At 39.9% G+C, this 19,726-nt stretch overlaps 1 protein-coding gene across 1 annotated transcript; it reads left to right on the forward strand.

The window, feature by feature from the left end:
• Positions 1-9,411: 9,411 nt before the first annotated feature.
• LOC103719351 (F-box/FBD/LRR-repeat protein At2g04230-like) lies at positions 9,412-18,654 on the forward strand. Its single transcript, XM_008808555.2, has 3 exons — positions 9,412-10,466; positions 17,008-17,190; positions 17,286-18,654. Exons 1-3 carry the CDS (start codon positions 9,480-9,482, stop codon positions 17,652-17,654), a joined length of 1,539 nt encoding a protein of 512 aa, XP_008806777.2. The 5' UTR covers positions 9,412-9,479; the 3' UTR covers positions 17,655-18,654.
• Positions 18,655-19,726: the final 1,072 nt, after the last annotated feature.

Below are 19,726 nucleotides of genomic sequence, written 5' to 3' on the forward strand. Positions count from 1 at the left end.
TTCAAAAGAAAAAAAAAAGAAAACTCGTAAGTAATTAAACAATAATTTAGGGACCCTTAATAAAATTGCTTTGACGCTTCCTCAGTCGGCATTTTGAACTCATATTAACGGTAAAACTTTCAGATAGTCCTTTTTTTTTTTCTTTATTATTTTTTTGGTGGACAAACTTTCATCATCAGATAGCTCTCGGACCATGCATAAAACTTATATGGTCGGAAGCTCCACCCTAAGTTCATTCTTGTTTCTTAGGAGTCTTTGACCATCTCAAAGTGAACTTTGATGGTTGTGCTACTGATGATGGAGATAGAGCAGTGTAGAGTTCGTGATCAGGAGTCATGACTCATAGGTCATTGCTGCGGGCGGGTGATGCACATATGGACTGGCATCTATAGGAGCGGAGCTCAGAGCAACATAGGAAGGTATTTCCTATGTGAAACAAAGGCTGAAGGCAGAGCGCATCATTCTTGAGAGCGACTCGACCATAATAATCGATTAGTTACGTGAGGAGGGGCGGAGAGGGGATGAGAGTCCTCTACTCGGCGATATCTGGCAGATGGTGAGAGACTGCAGTATCTTTCAGACAGTGCATGCATATGGATAGGCAAATAGGGCTGCTGACTGGGTCGCCTCCTATACATCACAACATTTCGGAGGGGTATATGGACCAACCAGAATATCCCTCCTTCACAATTTTGCCAAATTGTCGTCCTTGATTCTATTGGCTGTACTTATGCTAGAATAGGATGAGCAACTATTGTATCGAAAAAAAAATGAGGGGGAGGGGGGGGGGGGGATGAAAAGAGATAACTATTTCTATGATGTCATCCACATTAGTTACATTGCATATCATATTTGGTTGTTCAGAAATATTTGCATATTTGATAATTTTAACAAAAACTCTCAAGTGACACTCATGAAGGTATCCTTTCAGGCAACTGTGTTCATTCATGCTAATACTGTCACGCCCCCGCCTGCGCGAGGCACGTGAGGCACCTAGTGCCCACGTGGGGGCCACATGAGGGGGGACCGCGGGGCTCCCCTGCCAGATATTGTCCGGTTCTGGGGCTTCACGCAAGCGTCCTTCACCCCTCCCCGGTTTTGTTTTCCACCCAAAACGCGTCTGCAGGATTAGGAGACACCCGCCTCATATGCCCAGGCTCTAGAACGAGTCTTTCCGATGTGGGACTATTGGGCCTCACACCCTTCCCACCATCGGACAAGAGTCGTCCTCGGCTCTGATACCAAATGTCACGCCCCCGCCTGCGCGAGGCACGTGAGGACCTAGTGCCCACGTGGGGGCCACATGAGGGGGGAACACGGGGCTCCCCTGCCAGATATTGTCCGGTTCTGGAGCTTCACGCAAGCGTCCTTCACCCCTCCCCGGTTTTGTTTTCCTCCCAAAACGCGTCTGCAGGATTAGGAGACACCCGCCTCATATGCCCAGGCTCTAGAACGAGTCTTTCCGATGTGGGACTATTGGGCCTCACACCCTTCCCACCATCGGACAAGAGCCGTCCTCGGCTCTGATACCAAATGTCACGCCCCCGCCTGCGCGAGGCACGTGAGGCACCTAGTGCCCACGTGGGGGCCACATGAGGGGGGACCGCGGGGCTCCCCTGCCAGATATTGTCCGGTTCTGGGGCTTCACGCAAGCGTCCTTCACCCCTCCCCGGTTTTGTTTTCCACCCAAAACGCGTCTGCAGGATTAGGAGACACCCGCCTCATATGCCCAGGCTCTAGAACGAGTCTTTCCGATGTGGGACTATTGGGCCTCACACCCTTCCCACCATCGGACAAGAGCCGTCCTCGGCTCTGATACTATAAGGCTGATTATGTAGGATTGTGTTCTACACAGACCTCAAAGCAGTCCAAATTTTTTCGTTCATCCACTTGTATAGATCTTAAAGTAACTATTATGTGATCTAATAGTGGACGCGTATAAAGAAAATATGATTTCTTCTTTTGTTCAAAAGATACAATCCTATCGCACCGTAAAGAACCTAACAAGTGAGGAGTAAACACTGGAAGGTTGAGCAAGATGAGTCAGAAGCCTCTACGGTGCATACTTTGCACCGCATAAGGTTACATAACACTAAATAGCAACCGTGTTATCCATCTTGAAAAGAGATAGCCTCCTTCAATTTGCAATACATCATGTACCGTACTGAAACCAAGTTGCTCCTATTCTCAAGATAGAGAGCTGTTCGTCTCCAAGATGAATAATGTGGTGGCTATCTAAAGCTTTATTGTTCTCTACGGTGCAAAATATGCAACATAGAGGTTCCTAACTATAGAAAAATACCATAAGGGCTAACGTTATCTTAGGACACCATTGACTCTAAAGCATCGCAAACATTAAAAACTCACACAGAGAGAATATAGCGATGCTAGCCTATTGGAGCGTCTTGAAAGCCCGAAGTAGAGCAGCCAACATCATCTCAGGCTGTGTCTAACGGTCACCTTCATGGCCTATGTAGCATTGGGCGTCGAACAGCTCTCCAAAGGGCCATGCGCACCTTATCAACAAGAGCTTGGTGAGCTGTAACAACCCAGGACCTCACCTAAAATGGCTAGCCGAAAGGTATTATTTGGGTTCCTTGATTCTGTATAAGTACCCAAGATCTACCCAGCGAATAACCGATGTGGGACTAAACACACGCCCGCACGGATCCTCACATACTCCCCTCGTTCAAGCCCTGACGTCCTCGTCAGGCTAAGGGTTCAAATTCATTCGAATCTAATCACAAACACCACGATCAGCCCATGGTCAGCTCCAATAGATCTGTGCTGCAGTGTCCCCTAGTCCACATAGGTTATGTGCCGGATCCGCTCTGATACCATTTGTAACAACCCAGGACCTCACCCAAAATGGCTAGCCGGAAGATATTATTTGGGTTCCTTGATCCTGTATAAGTACCCAAGATCTACCCAGCAAATAACCTATGTGGGACTAAACACACGCCCGCACGGATCCTCACATGAGCAATAGTGGCATTGGGTTTTAGGTCCCCAAGCACTGCACAAAAGTATGGCGGGTGTTGACCAGCCTATATATGGAGGAGCTTGAGAGCCTCCCAATCTCAGAGTCATGGTGGTCTAATATGAAGGTTTAGATTATCTGTGGTGTGTGTTTTGCACCATAGAGGGCTTGTGTAGCCTTGCATAGCCACCATATTGTGGTCCATCTTGGAGACAAATAGCTATTTTTCATCTTGAGAATTTGAACAAATCATGCTTGACAGAGCATGTGAAATAAGTGACAATCGTCTGTCTTTGTGATGGACAGCATGATGGCTAGCCAGAGCTACACGACACTCTTATAGTGTAAAACACTTATCGCACAAGATTCTGACTCCTAGTTCATACCTATTTGATTGGTAGAGGATTGGTGTAGATAGATGACGATGGTATTAGATCCATGTTCGCTGGCCATGGATTCAAGCAGCCCTACTTGCTCCATGAGCTGGCAGGTTGATGGATCCAAAACGGAATACATCACCATGAACCCTAATCCCTCCTTGTATGCTTTCTTTGATTGGATCTTTTTTGGGGTATACAACTTTTATGATGATACATGTAGCTTGTGTTTAGTCTCATATTAATTATACACTAGATAAATCTTAGATATATGTACAATTCTAGGCAGCATGAGGTATATATTTTAATCATATTGGTTATGCACTTGGTAGATCTTGGATACATATACAGTTTCAAAAAATTCAAATAATACTCTTCTACTAACTTTCTTGGATGGAGTAATGCCGATTTTTTTTTTGGGTACGGGATGGAGTAATACCTTTCAGCCAGTCTTTTTAGATGAGATAATATCTGCTAGGTAGCCACCTCGACATTGAACAATCAATCTCCATTTGAAAAATTGTTCAAACAAATCCCAAATTACATCAAGCTCCAGCAATTTGGCTGCCTATGTTATTCCCTTAACTAGGCCATATAACAAACATAAACTTGAGCCCAAGGCCCAACCATGTACATTTGTGGGTTACTCACTCTCCCAAAATGCATATCTATGCCTTGAGCCCATTACACGAAAGCTCAGTCACTCTTGGCATGTCAACTTCCACGAAGGGACTTTCCCTTTTTAAAACACAAGCCCTAAAACTCCCGTGCCCACCTCACCTACATCAGGCCAAGAAAATCCCTCCGTCGTGATCTCGTTGCCAAAAGTCACCTTCGCTCCGCTTCAAGCTCCATCTCCGATATTGGGCGCTGAAGTCTCGCATCATCTACGACTGAGTGACCTCCTGAACCGCCTCCTCACCAGGTAAGTAACCCCTCTTCCTCTACCTTGATTTCGAATCAAATTTCTCCATCAGAAGTGTATGAATCTAATGTTTCTGAAAATAATGAAGTGCGCACTCATCGCATGACTATCCGTTCCATGAACAATATTTATAAGCCAAAAAAATCGTTTGTAGTCACTAAGCATCCTCTTCCACCCTCCTTGGAACCCATGAGTGTTACTGAAGCACTCACTGATTCACGATGGCGTGATGCCATGTCCTCTGAATTGACTGCTTTAATGCGTCACAATACATGGCAACTAGTTCCATCACCGAGTGATTGTAATATTGTTGGCTGTAAGTGGGTGTTTCGAATACAGAGGCATGCTGATAGATCTGTTGACAGATTCAAGGCCAGACTCATTGCAAAAGGGTTCAATTAGAGACCAGGACTGGATTACAAAGAGACATTCAATCCTGTAGTAAAACCAGTCACCATATGCACTGTGTTAACCATTAATTGCTGTTATGCAAGGTTGGTCTCTAAGGCAATTAGACGTCAATAATGCCTTTCTTCATGGGCATCTCACTGAAAAAGTATATATGAAGCAACCACTTGATTTTAGGAATCCCGAAAAACCAAATCATGTTTGCTGTCTTACAAAGGCAACATATGGTCTAAAACAAGCACCTCGTGCTTGGTACTCTGCCCTCAAACAAGCACTGTTAGAATTTGGTTTCCTCAATACTAAATCTGATTCTTCTCTATTTGTGTTTCATGATGGTTCTATACTTGCCTATTGCTTTGTGTATGTTGATGAATTTGATTCTCACTGGAAATAATTCGACATTCGTTGTCAACATTATTGATCAACTTGGAAAAAAATTCCCCATCAAAGACTTGGGATTATTACATTTTTTCCTTGGTGTTGAGGTCATCCCTACCAAAGAAGGCTTGTTTCTAACTCAGCTTAAGTATATCCGAGATATACTTGATAGAACGAGTATGGATGGAGCTAAGGATGTCACAACTCCTCTATCTACGGCAATACCTCTAAAGCTGGCAGATGGTTCTTCATCAGCTGATGCAACACAAAACCGAAGAGTGATTGGAGTATTGCAATACTTGTTCTTAACAAGACTTGATATATAGAGAATGCACACTACTATGGTTTTGAATTTTGAACTCACCAATCATTTCTATTCATACATTGTATATTTATACAATCAGAAAAGCATAATTTTAGGCGTACAAAATATGTAACTGAAAAGAAAATTTACAACACAATAAATGGTAATATTTACAAAAATAAAAAACTGATCCTAGAATCATGGGAGGCATAAGAAATCTGGCAGTGTTTATTACGGTAGCTAGACTTGAGTTGTCACTTGCTTGTTTTCTTCATTTTTCTTGATAATTACAACTTTATTCAACAGTTTCCATTATTGATCATAAATTGATATTTTTATAATACCAATATCTTTTGTAGTTGAAAAATGTCGTTTTATTGATTTTCTGTTTGCTTTTGCAATCATCAGTGCTTGTTCTACTGGGACCAAACCGCTTTCAAAGTAAACAATGGCAAAACGATATTGAGCAATGAAATTTTGTAGGTGCTTGGTTCATAACTGAGTTAGGGTTATTGCATTTAGGAGAACTAAGCCTCCACATCTCGAACTTGCTTATCTAAATCATATTAAAGGCCTTTAATCTGAGCACAATCTTAAGGTTCTGGACTTTGGAGCTTCAACACCGAAGACAGAATTTGTGTGCCCCCGAAAAATCATATATATGGAAGCACTATTTGCCAAAACTTGAAGCTCCAGTTACTTATTGACAATCATCAAAATCTTCATGGCGAAAAAATGATCAGCTATAAACGAGCCAAAGTCCGCAAGCGTCCCCACCTTTGGCGACAGGGCTCAGCTTGACAACTTGCTCGGTTGAGAAGTCTGTGACATAGAAGTGAAGAATAACACCAGGCAATTTGGCGATTTTGTTGCGGCTGCTGCTGCTCTACATTGTGCTCCACTTACAGGTAAAAAACGAGACAAGAGGAAGAGAGAAAGCGGATGGGTGAGGTAGGGGAGAGGCAAGCGAGAAAGAGGGTGCTGTGAGCTTGGGAGAAAGAGGAGAAATTAGGCTAACAACTAATAGAAGGCAGAACCAACCCGTTCATAGAGCGAGGGGTACATTAGAGTAGCATAGTATTAATTAAGTTGGGTAGTATAAAGCAAAGGTGGCAAGCGCAAATGCATCACAGAACTTGTTCCAGTCAATGTAAATCAGCAGTTCTTACCAACTTTTGTGTACCAATTTTATATAAGTACCTGGATTGGCGTAATCATCAACTTAAAGATTTTTATCTCCAATCGAGAGGCTGAAAAAAGCATATCAACTAAAATTAGGAGTTCCGTTTTCAGTCAATGAATATTTAAATTAGCCACAATAGTTATTTGTTATTACCCTCACATGCATTACAATATTACAAATGTATGGATATATAAAGCTAGCAATCCAACTGGCTAGTTTCACTTCTCTTCTATATATTATATATGTCTAAATGGAGGCTCAACTTGTGTAGATTTCTCCATTCGTTGTATGAACGCTGGCATTAACGATATTGATGTCAATTTGCTGGATTATTATTAAATTTTATTGCTTAATATGCTTATTAATGATATCAGTATTAATGTGTTGGGCCATTATTAAAATTTATTTGTTCAATATGCAATAGAAATTTGGCTTTCAAAATTTTCTGGATGTTATAATTTATTACATTATCATATTACTTTTTACAAATAGTTTGAAAAAGGATAAAGAAATTGTAACCGCCGCATCATGTGGGTCAATATTAAAACTGTTGGGATTAATGATGAAGTTTTTGTATGGTGGCTCACGTTATGCAAAATTCTTCATCCGCCATATAGAGCTTGCACTAATGAAGAGAGTTTTTGCTTTTTCATTAAAAAAAAAAAGAGAGAGAGTTTCAGCTTGGACATAATTAAAGTTTATTGTTCAATGTGCTACCGAGATTATTGAAATATTTTATTTGTGATGACATGGTGCATTACTATATTATATTTCAACAATAATTGAAAAAAAGTGGAAAAAATAGTACTCCACGCATTGATGCTGGTTATATTATAGTTTATATAAACTATAAAGTCTACTGTTTTTTCAGACTCTATGTTATGTAAAGCCGGTATAGGCCATATCAACTTCATTTAAAATCAGCAAATCTTGCCTTATCTGTATAAATATGCTTAAGGTCTGCTAGATATGAAAATTAGCTCAACTTTTTCCAGCAATCAATGGACCATTTGATACAGCATGTGTTGCATCTCGCACATGTGCCTTCTCTCTGCTTGATGTATGATCATGTGGTTGATGATGCATTAAATCATCAAATGGTCCAGTGAGCATCAAACCTTCTTTGCACCTAATAAAGATATTTTCTATTCAATGGGCAACCACAACCATCTGATTGTACCCAACCCTAATTTAGACCAATGGGCTCTATTATATATATATATATATATATATATATATATATATATGAAATGGAGGCAGGTTCTCCAATCATTAGCTAGAAACCGGTATTAATGACATCAATATTAATGTGCTTGGGCATTATTAAAATTTATTAATATACAACATATATTAATGATGACGGTATTAATGTACTTGGTTATCATTAAGTTTATTATTTAATATACAATAAAAGTGTAGCTATTAAAGTCTTCTATTTATTATAATTTATTATATTATCATTTTGTATTCTAAAAATAATTGAAAAAAAAGAGAAACCATACCATATCCATCATGCAGGACCAATTGCCGGTAACAACTATGAGATTCTGCATGGGGGCTTAGCTCATGCAGACTTATCCTTTCACCATATAAATGCTCATATTAGTAACAGCGGTATTAATTAATGATTGGAGTTTTTGGTTGGTCATAATTAAAGTACGTTACTAATGTGCAACAGAAATTCAACTATTAAAGTTTTCTATTTGGTATAATTTGTAATGCTGCTATATTGAATTTCAAAAATAATTAAACAAAGAAGAAAAAATCACTTAAAGTTAGCCAACCTTTCCTTATCTATATGCATATGCTTAAGGTTTGCTAGATATGAAAATCAGCTCAACTCTTTCTAACATTCATTGAACCGCTTGATCCAGTATCATGTTGCATCTTACACGTAGGCCTTCACGGGTGTTGATGCGTGATCATGTGGCTGATGAAGCAAGGGACCATCAAATGCTCCAATGAGCATCATTGGGTAATTACAGCCATCCAGTTTTGCTTAGCGTTAGTTTGGACCAGTGGGTCTATTATATATATATATAGAGAGAGACACTAATATTAATAACGTTGATATTAATCTGCTCGGGCATCCTTAAAGTTCATTATTTAATATGCGACATATATTAATGATGTCGATATTAATACCCTTGGCCAATATTAAAATTTATTACTTAATATACAATAAAAATTTAAGCTTAAAAGCTTCTATTTATATAATTTATTATATTGTCATTTTGTATTTTAAATTTATTTGTGAAAAGAAGGAAAACGTATGCTCAGCTTGTGTAAAGTTATTGAATACTGGTATTTAATGATGATATTAATGAGAAAAGTTTATACTTGACTATAATTAAAGTGAATTACTTAATATATAACAAAAATTTGACTACCAAAATTTTCTATTATTATAATTTATCATATTATTACATCATATTTTAAAAATAATTAATAAAAAAATATTCTATAGATCGCATAAATTATATGCAAGTTTATATAAAATCCACAGCTTTTAGACATAACTATTTCATTTAAAAATCAGCAAACCTTACCCTCTATACGCTCAGGGTTTGCTGAATATGACAACCAGCTCAACTTTTTTGGAAGCCTTGGCGACTCGTGATGCAAGTTTATGTGGCTGACGGAGAATTGAGCGAGCGTAAAACCTCCCCACCTGGCAAAGATATTTTGCTAATCAGTGGGTAGCCGCGTCCATCGGGTTGAGCCCGCCCCTGGTTTGTACCAGCGGGATCTATAAAATGACGGTAAAATCCCTAAACGCCATTAGCTCCGTCATCAAAGGTCGTGCCTTGAAGCGCTCGCTCGCTCTCTCTCTCTCTCTCTGTGTGTGTGTGTGTGTGTGTGTGTGTGTGTGTGTGTGTGTGTGTCATCGAAGGTCGTGTGTTGAAGCGAAGCTCCGATCAGCCATGGAAGCGGAGGGGAGCAGCTCTTCCGTGAACGCGATGATAATAGAGCCAGCCAGCTGGAAGCGAGCGTGCAGGGATCGCATCTCTTCCCTTCCCGATTCGCTTCTCCTCATCATCCTCTCCTTGCTGCCGACCATCGATGCAGTCAAGACCAGCACCCTGTCCAAGCGATGGCGCAACCTCTGGACTCAACTTCGCCACCTGGACCTCCAATTTTCCCCGGAGAGCTTCAGCCAGAACCCTCATTACCTTCAAAAGGCCCGGCAGAAGTTCCTCGAGTTCGTCAGCGTCTGCTTGATTCTCCGCAAGCCCGACCCTCTCCAGCGCTTCCACCTCTCCTTCAACTTCTACGATCGTGCCAGGCACTCGGCCATGGTCGACGTCTGGGTCCGCTCCGCTCTCGAGCGGCACGTCGAGGAGCTCATCCTGGACGTGGCACATCGCCGAGTAGGCGGCATCAATCGGCGTAAGGACATGTATTCCTTGCCGAACTCTCTTTATAGCTATGGGTTTCTGACGAGCCTGTCCTTGACTTACTGCGAGATTAAGCTGCCAACAAATCCTTTGTGCTGGAGATTGTTAAGGAGCTTAGCTCTCATGAGACTGACTACTCTGAGTGACGACCTGCTTGAAAGAATTTTCCTGGAATGCTCCTCGCTCGAGACTCTGATTCTAAAGGACTGTGATGGCAAAAGCGCAAGGACTGTAGCTGCTCGGAATCTTAAGCACCTGACGCTGGAGGAGTTGAGGTATTCGCTGAAGCTTTCTGCTCCAAATCTTGTTACAGTGGCTATTTATGGGTCGGTCATGCGTGCGACCCATTCTTTGAAGGACCTGGTGTCTCTAGTGCGTGCAACCATTATCCTTCGAGATGCACGAATGGGGTATTACAATAGTGTGGACCGGGTGGCCAACCATCCGTTAAATAGTCTGCTTATGGATGTTCATCATGCACAAGTTCTGACATGGTGCAATTGCTGCACTGTGGTATGTCTACGTTGAACTTTAATTGAATATTTCAATTTTCCATCTAATTGTGATGTTTTATATCAGTCCGTTTATTTATCAACAATCGCAAGTCCCTTAACGTTTAGTCGCATCGTATCATATATGCAAGGCCTCTGTAGATTTTGATCGATAAGATTATTGAAGCCAGAGGATAATTCAGAAAAAAAGAACCTCATCTTTAATTGTATTTCTAATCTCTATTTTGTTTGTATTTGTCATTATTATATTTTAATTGTTCTAATGTTCAGGAAACGTGGTCATTTTCGTGGATCATAACTCTTTACATACTACATTATATATAGTGTTCAAAAGAAAATGATGTATTGTAATATGCGTGGTAGATTTATTCTGACGGAGCCATACAGTCCTTAAGTAGTTTATTGATACCAATAGCTGAATGATTTCTTATGCGTTCTTCAGTCAGATATATAGTTTGGCCATTTGTTTCGCTGTGAAGCTTCATTTCCTTTCTTTTCTTTTATCTTGAGACTGGTGATTGGTAAATTTGCTCTCTAATGTTCCTTTTTCCTCAAGATTTTTTAAGTATTTTATTCTTCCGGAAATGGGAAGCAAGATGAGTAGACCTCTTTTCAATGAGTTAACATAGATAGACATTGATGTTGAATTATAGATCTACAAAGTCTAGTGAAAATTATGTTCTAGCTACTCTTAGACCGTGTAAAGATTCTTTGTGGGTTCTGATGATCTTTTATTCGCATATCATTCTCTAGATTTCTTTTCTTTTTTCCAGAGAACCTTTTCTACTTTGTTTTCATATTTTCATGAAATGAATTGATGGGTTCTTCCCATCCTTTTCTAATGAATAAAAGGATGAAGCTTTGATTAGCTTAGAGATGAACGAAGAATCATAGGAACTGTTGGCGAGAGCTGTAGTATGCGACATTGTGATTTTCTGTCTGGATAGGTGAGTAAAAATGAAAAATTATACAGATAACTTTAGGTTGAAAGTTCACTCAGAACTTCTATAATTTCTCATTTACTGAACCGGAAATACAGTTTGGACCACAGACTGTTTGAGGTTCCTTGTTAAACTCTTTTACAAAGGGCGTTAAGTTTACGCTGCTTTTTGACAAATCAAGTGTAACAACCCAAGGCCTCATCCAAAATGGCTAGCAGGAAATTATTGTTTGGGTTCCTAGATCCTGTATAAGTACCCAAGATCTACCCAACGAATAACCGATGTGGGACTAAACACATGCCCGCACGGATCCTCACATACTCTCCCCGTCGATCGGTCCGTGGTCAACCCCAATGGATCCATGCTGCAGTGTCTCCTAGTCCACATAAGTTATGGGCCGGGTCCGCTCTGATACCATTTATAACAACTCAGGATCTCACCCAAAATGGCTAGTCATAAGTTATTATTTGGATTCTTTGATCCTGTATAAGTACCCAAGATCTACCCAGCGAATAACCAATGTGGGACTAAACACACGCCCGCACGGATCCTCACATCAAGCGCCCAATCAAAGTTTGTTGCCTGAGTTTTTAGTTAGATCATGTTGTTTTCTCCTGAAGCTAAGCGTAGATGGGAGCCGTAAAGGTTCTCTGCATACGTTCAGGTGGAACAAACTCTATTCGATAGTTAAGGAGCAAGTTTATTATCCAGTAAAATATAGAATAAGCTCTTTTTCTTTATTTATAAGTAGAAGATTGAGAAAGGAATCAACAAAGTTGGAAGTGGAGTTCAAACTGTACTTCCCTAGGAGGCTCATGGTGGAAACCTAGCAGGCTTTCGGGAAAGGGAAAGCCATTAGCGAGGTAAATTGGGATGCTAATGGGATCCACAGCGCAGGAGTGCTATGGTTTAGCGCCACTTCTATGGTCGTGGATTCAGGCCAAGCCCGGGAAGCGAAGGTCGCTCAGGAGCTAGGAGGAGGACAGAAGAGGTCAATCAGCGCTGTTATCCGTGGATAGCCTCGCCCTACTTGGATGTGTTCGCTAGCTATCCGTGCGTAGCCTCTTACTCCGTGGGAACCCCGGTGAAAACGAATAGGGAGCGGACGTGCGTGGAAGCGAAGAAGCTCAATTAGTCCTTGGTTTCAGGAGAAAAGAGATTCTGATAAGACTTCGATTCATCTTATCGCTGAGAAGCCAAACAAGAGTTTCTGCAATCGGAAAAGCTACTTTCTCCCTCGCAGCTCTCCTCGGCGAACCTCTTCCCCGCCTATGGTATTAATTTGGCGGAAGCGAAAGAAGCTGGAAAGTAGAGTTCAAACTCTACTTCCGCTCATGGAGGATGACATGATGGTCAATCCTCGGTCTTACCTTGGGACGTGCGCGCAAACCTTGCATGCTTTCGGGAAAGGGAAGGCCACTATAGCGAGGTAAATCTGGATCATAATGGCCGGATGCATGGCGCGGGATGCAGAGGTCGGACCTTTCGGTAATGATCGCGGATTCAGACGAAGCACATCGACGCATGGCTGGGAAGCGAAAGATGATCGAGCTAGGCGGAAGGCCACCGGACTCCTCCACCAATGGCTCCAAATAGGCGGAAGTACGGCTCTCTCTTTCCGAGCGCTATTACGGGCTGCTTTACGTCCTGTGCTGCGGCGGGCCTCCTGGAATTTCCCACCATTTCCTTGAAACAAAGATTGGTCTGAATTCCTTCTCATGTACGAGCATAATAAAAGAACAATTCAAAAGGGTTGCCTCAATCGCTTCACACCTTTGCATGCATGTTGCTAATTGCCACCAACTACACCAATTAGCAAAAAATACTTTTTGATGGTGATTCGCATGAAACGAAGTAACACCACTATTATCTCTGCTCTGGTGGTGTGGCCCGGAAGGGTGTTACCACAAGATAAAATGCTTATATTTTTAATTGACGTTCTTATATTTTTAATGCCGATAAAATGCTTAGCTCGCATGATATAATAACAAGAGAGACTCAACGTAAAGAGTTCTCCGGAGATAGGATACGATGGGGAAATTCCGATATGGACGGTTGGAAAGGTAAAGAAAGATCCCATTTAGCTTCTATAATATTTATAAAAATAAGAGTTTAGAAAACAAGATTAAGGATTTCTTTTTTATTTTTATTCAGAAAGCACGCTTCCTATCTCGTATTATCTTAAAAACTAATGTTAATTATTCCACATTCTCGCTCACGTTGGCTACCAAATTTACTCTTTATTCTCCTTTTCCAATCAAATCATACTCTTTTTATAAATTGCCCAAAGAGATTGATTTTAATTTCTTATATTTTCTAATCCAATTCCAATATAGATTGGACATTTTGATTCAACTGCTCGGTTAATTTCTCTCCTCTCTTTCCTCCAACATGCCTAGTTGCCGGTTTATGTTAAAAGAACAAGTATCTCTCTCCTCCTCTTCCGAATCATATCTCTTTTATATAACTTTCAAACCACTTGGACTATCTTTCTCAAATATAACTCCTAAAAGTTTTGGATTCCGAGATTCGCATTAAATTACTAATTACCTTTAGGTAGTTTCAAGTCCAAACTTTTTCTCTCCGTACTTACCTTTCGCAGGTATGAACAAAACATACAATGCAAAAACATGTCCTGCAATAGAACCAAGATGTTCTATGGCTCCTTTCCTCATGATTAATCATCAATGATCATGTATCTTTAGCTATGGGAAAAGCTTGTCTAATGGCTACATGCTTACAAACAAATCAGGCTACATACTTAGCTTTACCCTTTGGTCTCTAAGTTACATTGTATAACTTTGTGGACGATTCTGATGTCCACAAGAGACATCCATTTAGCCAAAATGCGTCATGTACGTTGTAGTCGGACTCTTGAAAATATTAGATATTAAACAACAATGCTATTTGAAGTAGTGTGTTTAGCGCGTTCAATGTATATGTTTTTCTCCTTGGAAAAAGTATTAGTTGAAGCAAAATTCTTGGATGATTTTTTTCTCGGTTGGAAAAGGATTAGGGAAGGGGGAGGCGGACGGGGTTCAGCTTCCTATCTTTCTCGGGTTCCACTTTTAACCGACAATTTTTGAGAGAAAAATCTAGCCCACATATTTGTTTCTGGTAAACAAGCAACGGAATTTTAAAAACTAACATAAACACGCAAACCAAGGAGTTCGGTTGACGCGAAGCCTTAGGGCATATAGATTGAGGCTAAAATAAAATAAAGAAGAAAAAGCGCATGTGGCATGAGTTTTTTACTTCTTAAGCTGGAGAAGGATAAAATTTTTGTTATCCGTGGGGCTGCAAACCGGCCAGGTGTGTGCGGGCATATGTTTAGTTCCATATCAGTTATTCACCGAAGAGATCTTGGGTACTTATACATGATTAAGGAATCCAAAAAATATCTTCCGGCTAGCCTTTTTGAGTGATGCTTGGGATGTGACAAATGGTATCAGAGTGAACTCGGCCCATAACCTATGTGGACTAAGAGATATTGCAGTATGAGTTTATGAAGGTTGACGACGAGCCATTCATGGTACTTGTAATTAAATTTGAATGGATTTGAAATTTTAGCTTGACGATGATGTTAGGGCTTCAACAAGAGGACCAAGAATATCAGAGCTTCAACGGGAGGAGTATGTGAGGATCGGTACGGGCGTGTAGTAATTAGTCCCACATCAGTTATTGGCCAAAAAAATCTTGGATACTTATACTGTACAGGACTAAGGAACTCAAATAATACATTTCGGCTAGCCATTTTAGGTAAGGTCCTGAGTTGTTACAAATGATATTAGAGCGAACTTGGCCCATAGCCTATGTGGACTAGAGGACATTGTAGCACGAGTTTATAAAGGCTGACCATGGGCCGATAGTAGTGCTTGAGATTAGATTTAAATGGATTTGAACCCTTTGCCTGACAAGGACGTTAAAGCTTCAACGAGGAGAGTATGTGAAGATCCGTATGGGTGTGTGTTTAGTCCCACATCAGTTATTTGCCGAAGAGATCTTGGGGACTAAGGAACCCAAAAAATACTTTTCGGTTAGTCTTTTGAGGTGAGATTCTGGGTTGTTATAAATGGTATCAAAACAAACTCGACCCAAAGTCTATGTGGACTAGAAGACACTACAGCACAGGTTCATGGAGACTGACTCTAGGCCAATCATAGTGCTTGTGATTAGATTTGAATGGATTTGAATTCTTAGCCTGAAAAAAACGTGAGGGCTTGAACGGAAAGAGTATGTGAGGATCCGTGCAGGCGTATATTTAGTCCCACATCGGTTATTCATCGAGAATATCTTGGATACTTATACAGGATTAAGGAATCCAGAAAATATTTTCCGGCTAGCTTTTTTGAGTGATATCCTAGGTTGTGACACTTGGTCAGATCAGGTATGCTTGATCCTAATTTTACCCAGTTTCATGTATGCGTCTTAGTATTGAATCTAGATCCAATCTAATAACTGATTGGATCGGCTTCTTTTAAAATATTTTAGACCAAATGGGTCGTTCAATCTGGTCCGGATCATTTATAATCTGGATCCAACCTAAAATAAATGGATCCGAGTTGGATCGAGGTTGGGTTTGATTCGTGTCCAAGATCTACATTTATTTGCTAACAATATTTTATGAAGGAACATCCGAATCAAACTAAATTTTGATGGCAATAAAATTATTTGGTAACATTGCCAAAGCTTCATGAATTAATGTTCATCTTGAACTTCAATCTATTTCAAGAGGTTGATAATCTCAACAACTATCTTTATTTAATATAGTGAGATTAGTTTGAACGTTTTTCTATTAACACAGAAAAAGAGGAATGATTTGGAATACTTTCTTCGGATCAAATTGAGTCGGCTTGAGTTGGGTAACTAATAGGAAGATTAGAAATAGAATTATAAAGTGTATAGATTGGGTGGGGTTGAAGTTTATAAAATCCAGACTTAATCCAAAATATGGAATGGGTCCAATATTTGAACCCGACCCAGACCATGGGTCTTAAAGAATGGATTGGGTTGGATCTATCCAGGTCGTATTGGGTCCGGTCTAATCAGGTTGGTCGGGTTGGCTCACCAATCATTCTGACCTATTTGTAGCCTTAGCTATCTCATCTATGGGTTTTTTTTATTCAGAAGACCTAGTGTCGTTTATTTCATTTCTTTATTCACATCACTAAATTGTATTCCTGTAGTTTCTCCTCATACCTAAGACTTCCCCCATTAAAAAATTAGAAGAGATAAACATCACAATTATCATGTTTTATCTCATGTCTATAATGCTACTTTCATTAAACTAAATAGCCAACAAGTATGAAGGAGACATAAACTATAGTTATATCTTAAAAATATAATTTATATTTTCAAAATATAAACAAGATGTAACAACAAAAGTTCTTCAATGTCCTCATGCTCATGGTTTCCTGAATGCATTCCATAGATAGCGCTTGCAATTACGATTGGCCGACTAGATGCTCCTAATTCTAATTGTTTTGACTCGGGAAATTTTTATACTAATTTAAAGTTTTGCCAAAAAAATGAACGAATGATGCGAACTCATCTTATAATCATTGCATTTGAAACCTAATCCTCACTGTTTGCCTTTCGTAGTTGTTGGCTCTGCAGGAAATAAGAAATCTCCAGTCACCCTTTATGAGGCCGAGGAAGTTGGTTTTGAAGGTTACTTTACGTAGGTGGGAGACCCCTGGGATATACAACTTGCTAAGACGGTCACCAGAGCTTGAGACGCTTGTTCTACAGATAAATGCCCCAGATGCATGTCGTGGACCCAAGGTGGGCATTAGAAACCTCTCAACTCTTTTGCTTCATCTTATTGACCTTCTTTTGTGCTTCTTCCAAGACTAACTGCAGACGTACTTGCATTTCAGTTTATTGGAGAATTCAAGAGGGTCAGCAAATTTTTCTTAAGTATTTATTCAGAGCCAAAGAGCACCGAACTCTCTTGTTTGAAGCATCATCTGAAGAATTTTGAGGTAGAAGACTTCACGGGACTGCTCTCTAATGATAGCTTGTCAAGGGCGGGCTACCTCAAGTACCAAGAGAGGGTCCTGGGGCTTGTAAGGTTTATCCTGAGGAAAGCTCTTGTTTTGGAGAAATTGACCATGAACATGGCTCAGATGCCCAACTTCGAAGAAATCTCGGTGGGTAACCAGAGGCAGTTAGATACTACTCGGAAGATTCTGTCTTTCCCGAAAGCCTCCCATGCTCGGATAGTGTTTCTTACAAATGGAATGTAGACTTAATTTTTAGTATGATTGGTCATTGATTGGTGGACGCTGCATTTTAGAATTTGAAAGCTGGATGTAGTCTTAATCTGCAGTATTGGTTATTAATGGCGGGCTATGTAATCTAAAATTTGTAAGCTGGTATATTTGAGTTATGCAGGAAATTATTCCCCTGAATTCTCATTCAACAACTCGCTCTTATGTGGAAACTCATCATCTTGTTATGTCTGATGAAAGAGATCAGGATTTTTTTTTTTTTTGAGCAATACAGAGCTAAGAATTATTGGCAGTAGATTAGGATATTATTTTCAGTACATGATGCTTTCATTCGGAGGGTAAAAAATATGTACATGAATTCTTTGAACCTGCAGCTTTGCATAAAAAAAATTAATTCTTGCCCTTGAAAAAAAGGGAGGTGGTGGGAAACCTGAAAGAACGCATCACCTTTTCTCTGATGTTAAGGGAGGCAAAACTGCCACCCGGTCTCTATTAAAAATCACATAGCATGCACAACAGAGGTAAAGATACAGAGAAGAGTGAGTTTTTTGACAGCTCTACATGAGGGCTGTTGCAGTGACGTGAAAGTAGATAGGAGCAGGGCGGAGAGTTTCAGTCAAAGAAAAGGATAACACACGAACAGAGGCTAAAAAACACAGCAGAAGAAACAGATCAGCTTCGCTGCAGGATTTTTGGCAGAGCTGGTTTCAGAATGAGGAAGAAAAAAGTGAGTCAGAGAGAGGACAAGAAAGCATTGAATCTGTAATTACTTGAAAGGGCTCTAAACACATTCTCTTGGTAACTAGTTTATCATCTCTTCCACTCCATTTCTTTTGTTTGAAATCTTAAAATCATTGCCTGATTTAACCTTCTGGTGCCTTTTAAAGCAAGCATACCTGAAGGAGTTGTTTCTCTTATTTACATGTTATGATTTTTCAAGTTACAGCACATGTATAGATTTTCTGATTTAGCATTGCTGAAACACAGTTAACCTATTGTTCAGTAAGAGGCTTAGCTTGGTGCTTTGGAACTTTCAAACAGCTTTACTGTGGTATAAAAGGCAGATTAATGCAGGGATTCTTACAGGTGACTGCCTCAACCTTGTTTGGTTATTAAGAAAGCGACGATGCATGATTGCAAAAGTTTTTCATTGGTAATTTACCTGATAAATTTTGTGTTATCAAATGCTCTTCTTTTTTCTTGTTGGATGAGGAAAATTTATGGAGTTAGCAAAAGAAAATGTGGCCAAATGCAGGTCCTGTTTCATTACAAATATATTCACAGTTCAGATTTTTAGAAGTCATGTAGTTCTACAATTATATGCTTGGCTTTAACAGATTCGCTGCTGATCATTTCATTGAAGCCATTCAGTCCTTCCATTCCCTCTGCCTGTCTGTTGGTATAAAGAATTATGACATGGCATTCTTTGATTCGACAGATTTGTTGGATAGCAAGGCAGATTCACACCCTTTCCAGAAAGGGTCTGACAATGGTTTCCCACCACTTGTTTGCTCCTAGAAACCCTCCCATCCTTGGAGGGCATATAATTTTCTTTTGAGATTATGGTGACTATTTTTCACCACTCGGTTTTGAACATAAGACCTCTTACTTGAAGAGATGGGAGGCAAACTAGCTAATCTACGAACTACTAATGAGAGCATATATATATATATATATAGTAGACCAATGCTGTGAGTACTTGGAAACTCATCAGCTACAAACTTTAACGAAATATGAACTATGCAGAGCCAATAACTGTTTCAGCAAATGAAATCATGCTACATCCTTCAGTTTTAATATGTAACACGAAGAACAAGAAAGCAAAAGATTCTACAGAGCAAATCTTCAAAATTCTCTGCATTGGACCTAATTTGCCTGCTGAACATAGATATAGATAGTCAAAAACAAATTTTGATGCAGAATAGAAAATCTAATAAGACCTATTAGGAATTTGGAACATCTATAATAGCAGATACTTGGAGGAAGATGACCAACATGTAATGGAGTGATGAGCCTAATAATATAGACCATCTCTCATTAGATGCAAATTACAGATTTTTTTTATAAAGTCAATCTGTTAGAAAACC

This window comes from Phoenix dactylifera, chromosome 4 (genome assembly GCF_009389715.1).
Source record: "Phoenix dactylifera cultivar Barhee BC4 chromosome 4, palm_55x_up_171113_PBpolish2nd_filt_p, whole genome shotgun sequence".
NCBI classification, from domain to species: Eukaryota; Viridiplantae; Streptophyta; class Magnoliopsida; order Arecales; family Arecaceae; genus Phoenix; species Phoenix dactylifera.

Coding starts and splice junctions, on each gene's coding strand:
- LOC103719351 (XM_008808555.2), top strand. CDS start 9,480: ATGGAAGCGGAGGGGAGCAGCTCTTCCGTGAACGCGATGATAATAGAG. Junction 10,467..17,007: donor GGTGCAATTGCTGCACTGTG/GTATGTCTACGT, acceptor TGCCTTTCGTAG/TTGTTGGCTCTGCAGGAAAT. Junction 17,191..17,285: donor ATGCATGTCGTGGACCCAAG/GTGGGCATTAGA, acceptor CTTGCATTTCAG/TTTATTGGAGAATTCAAGAG.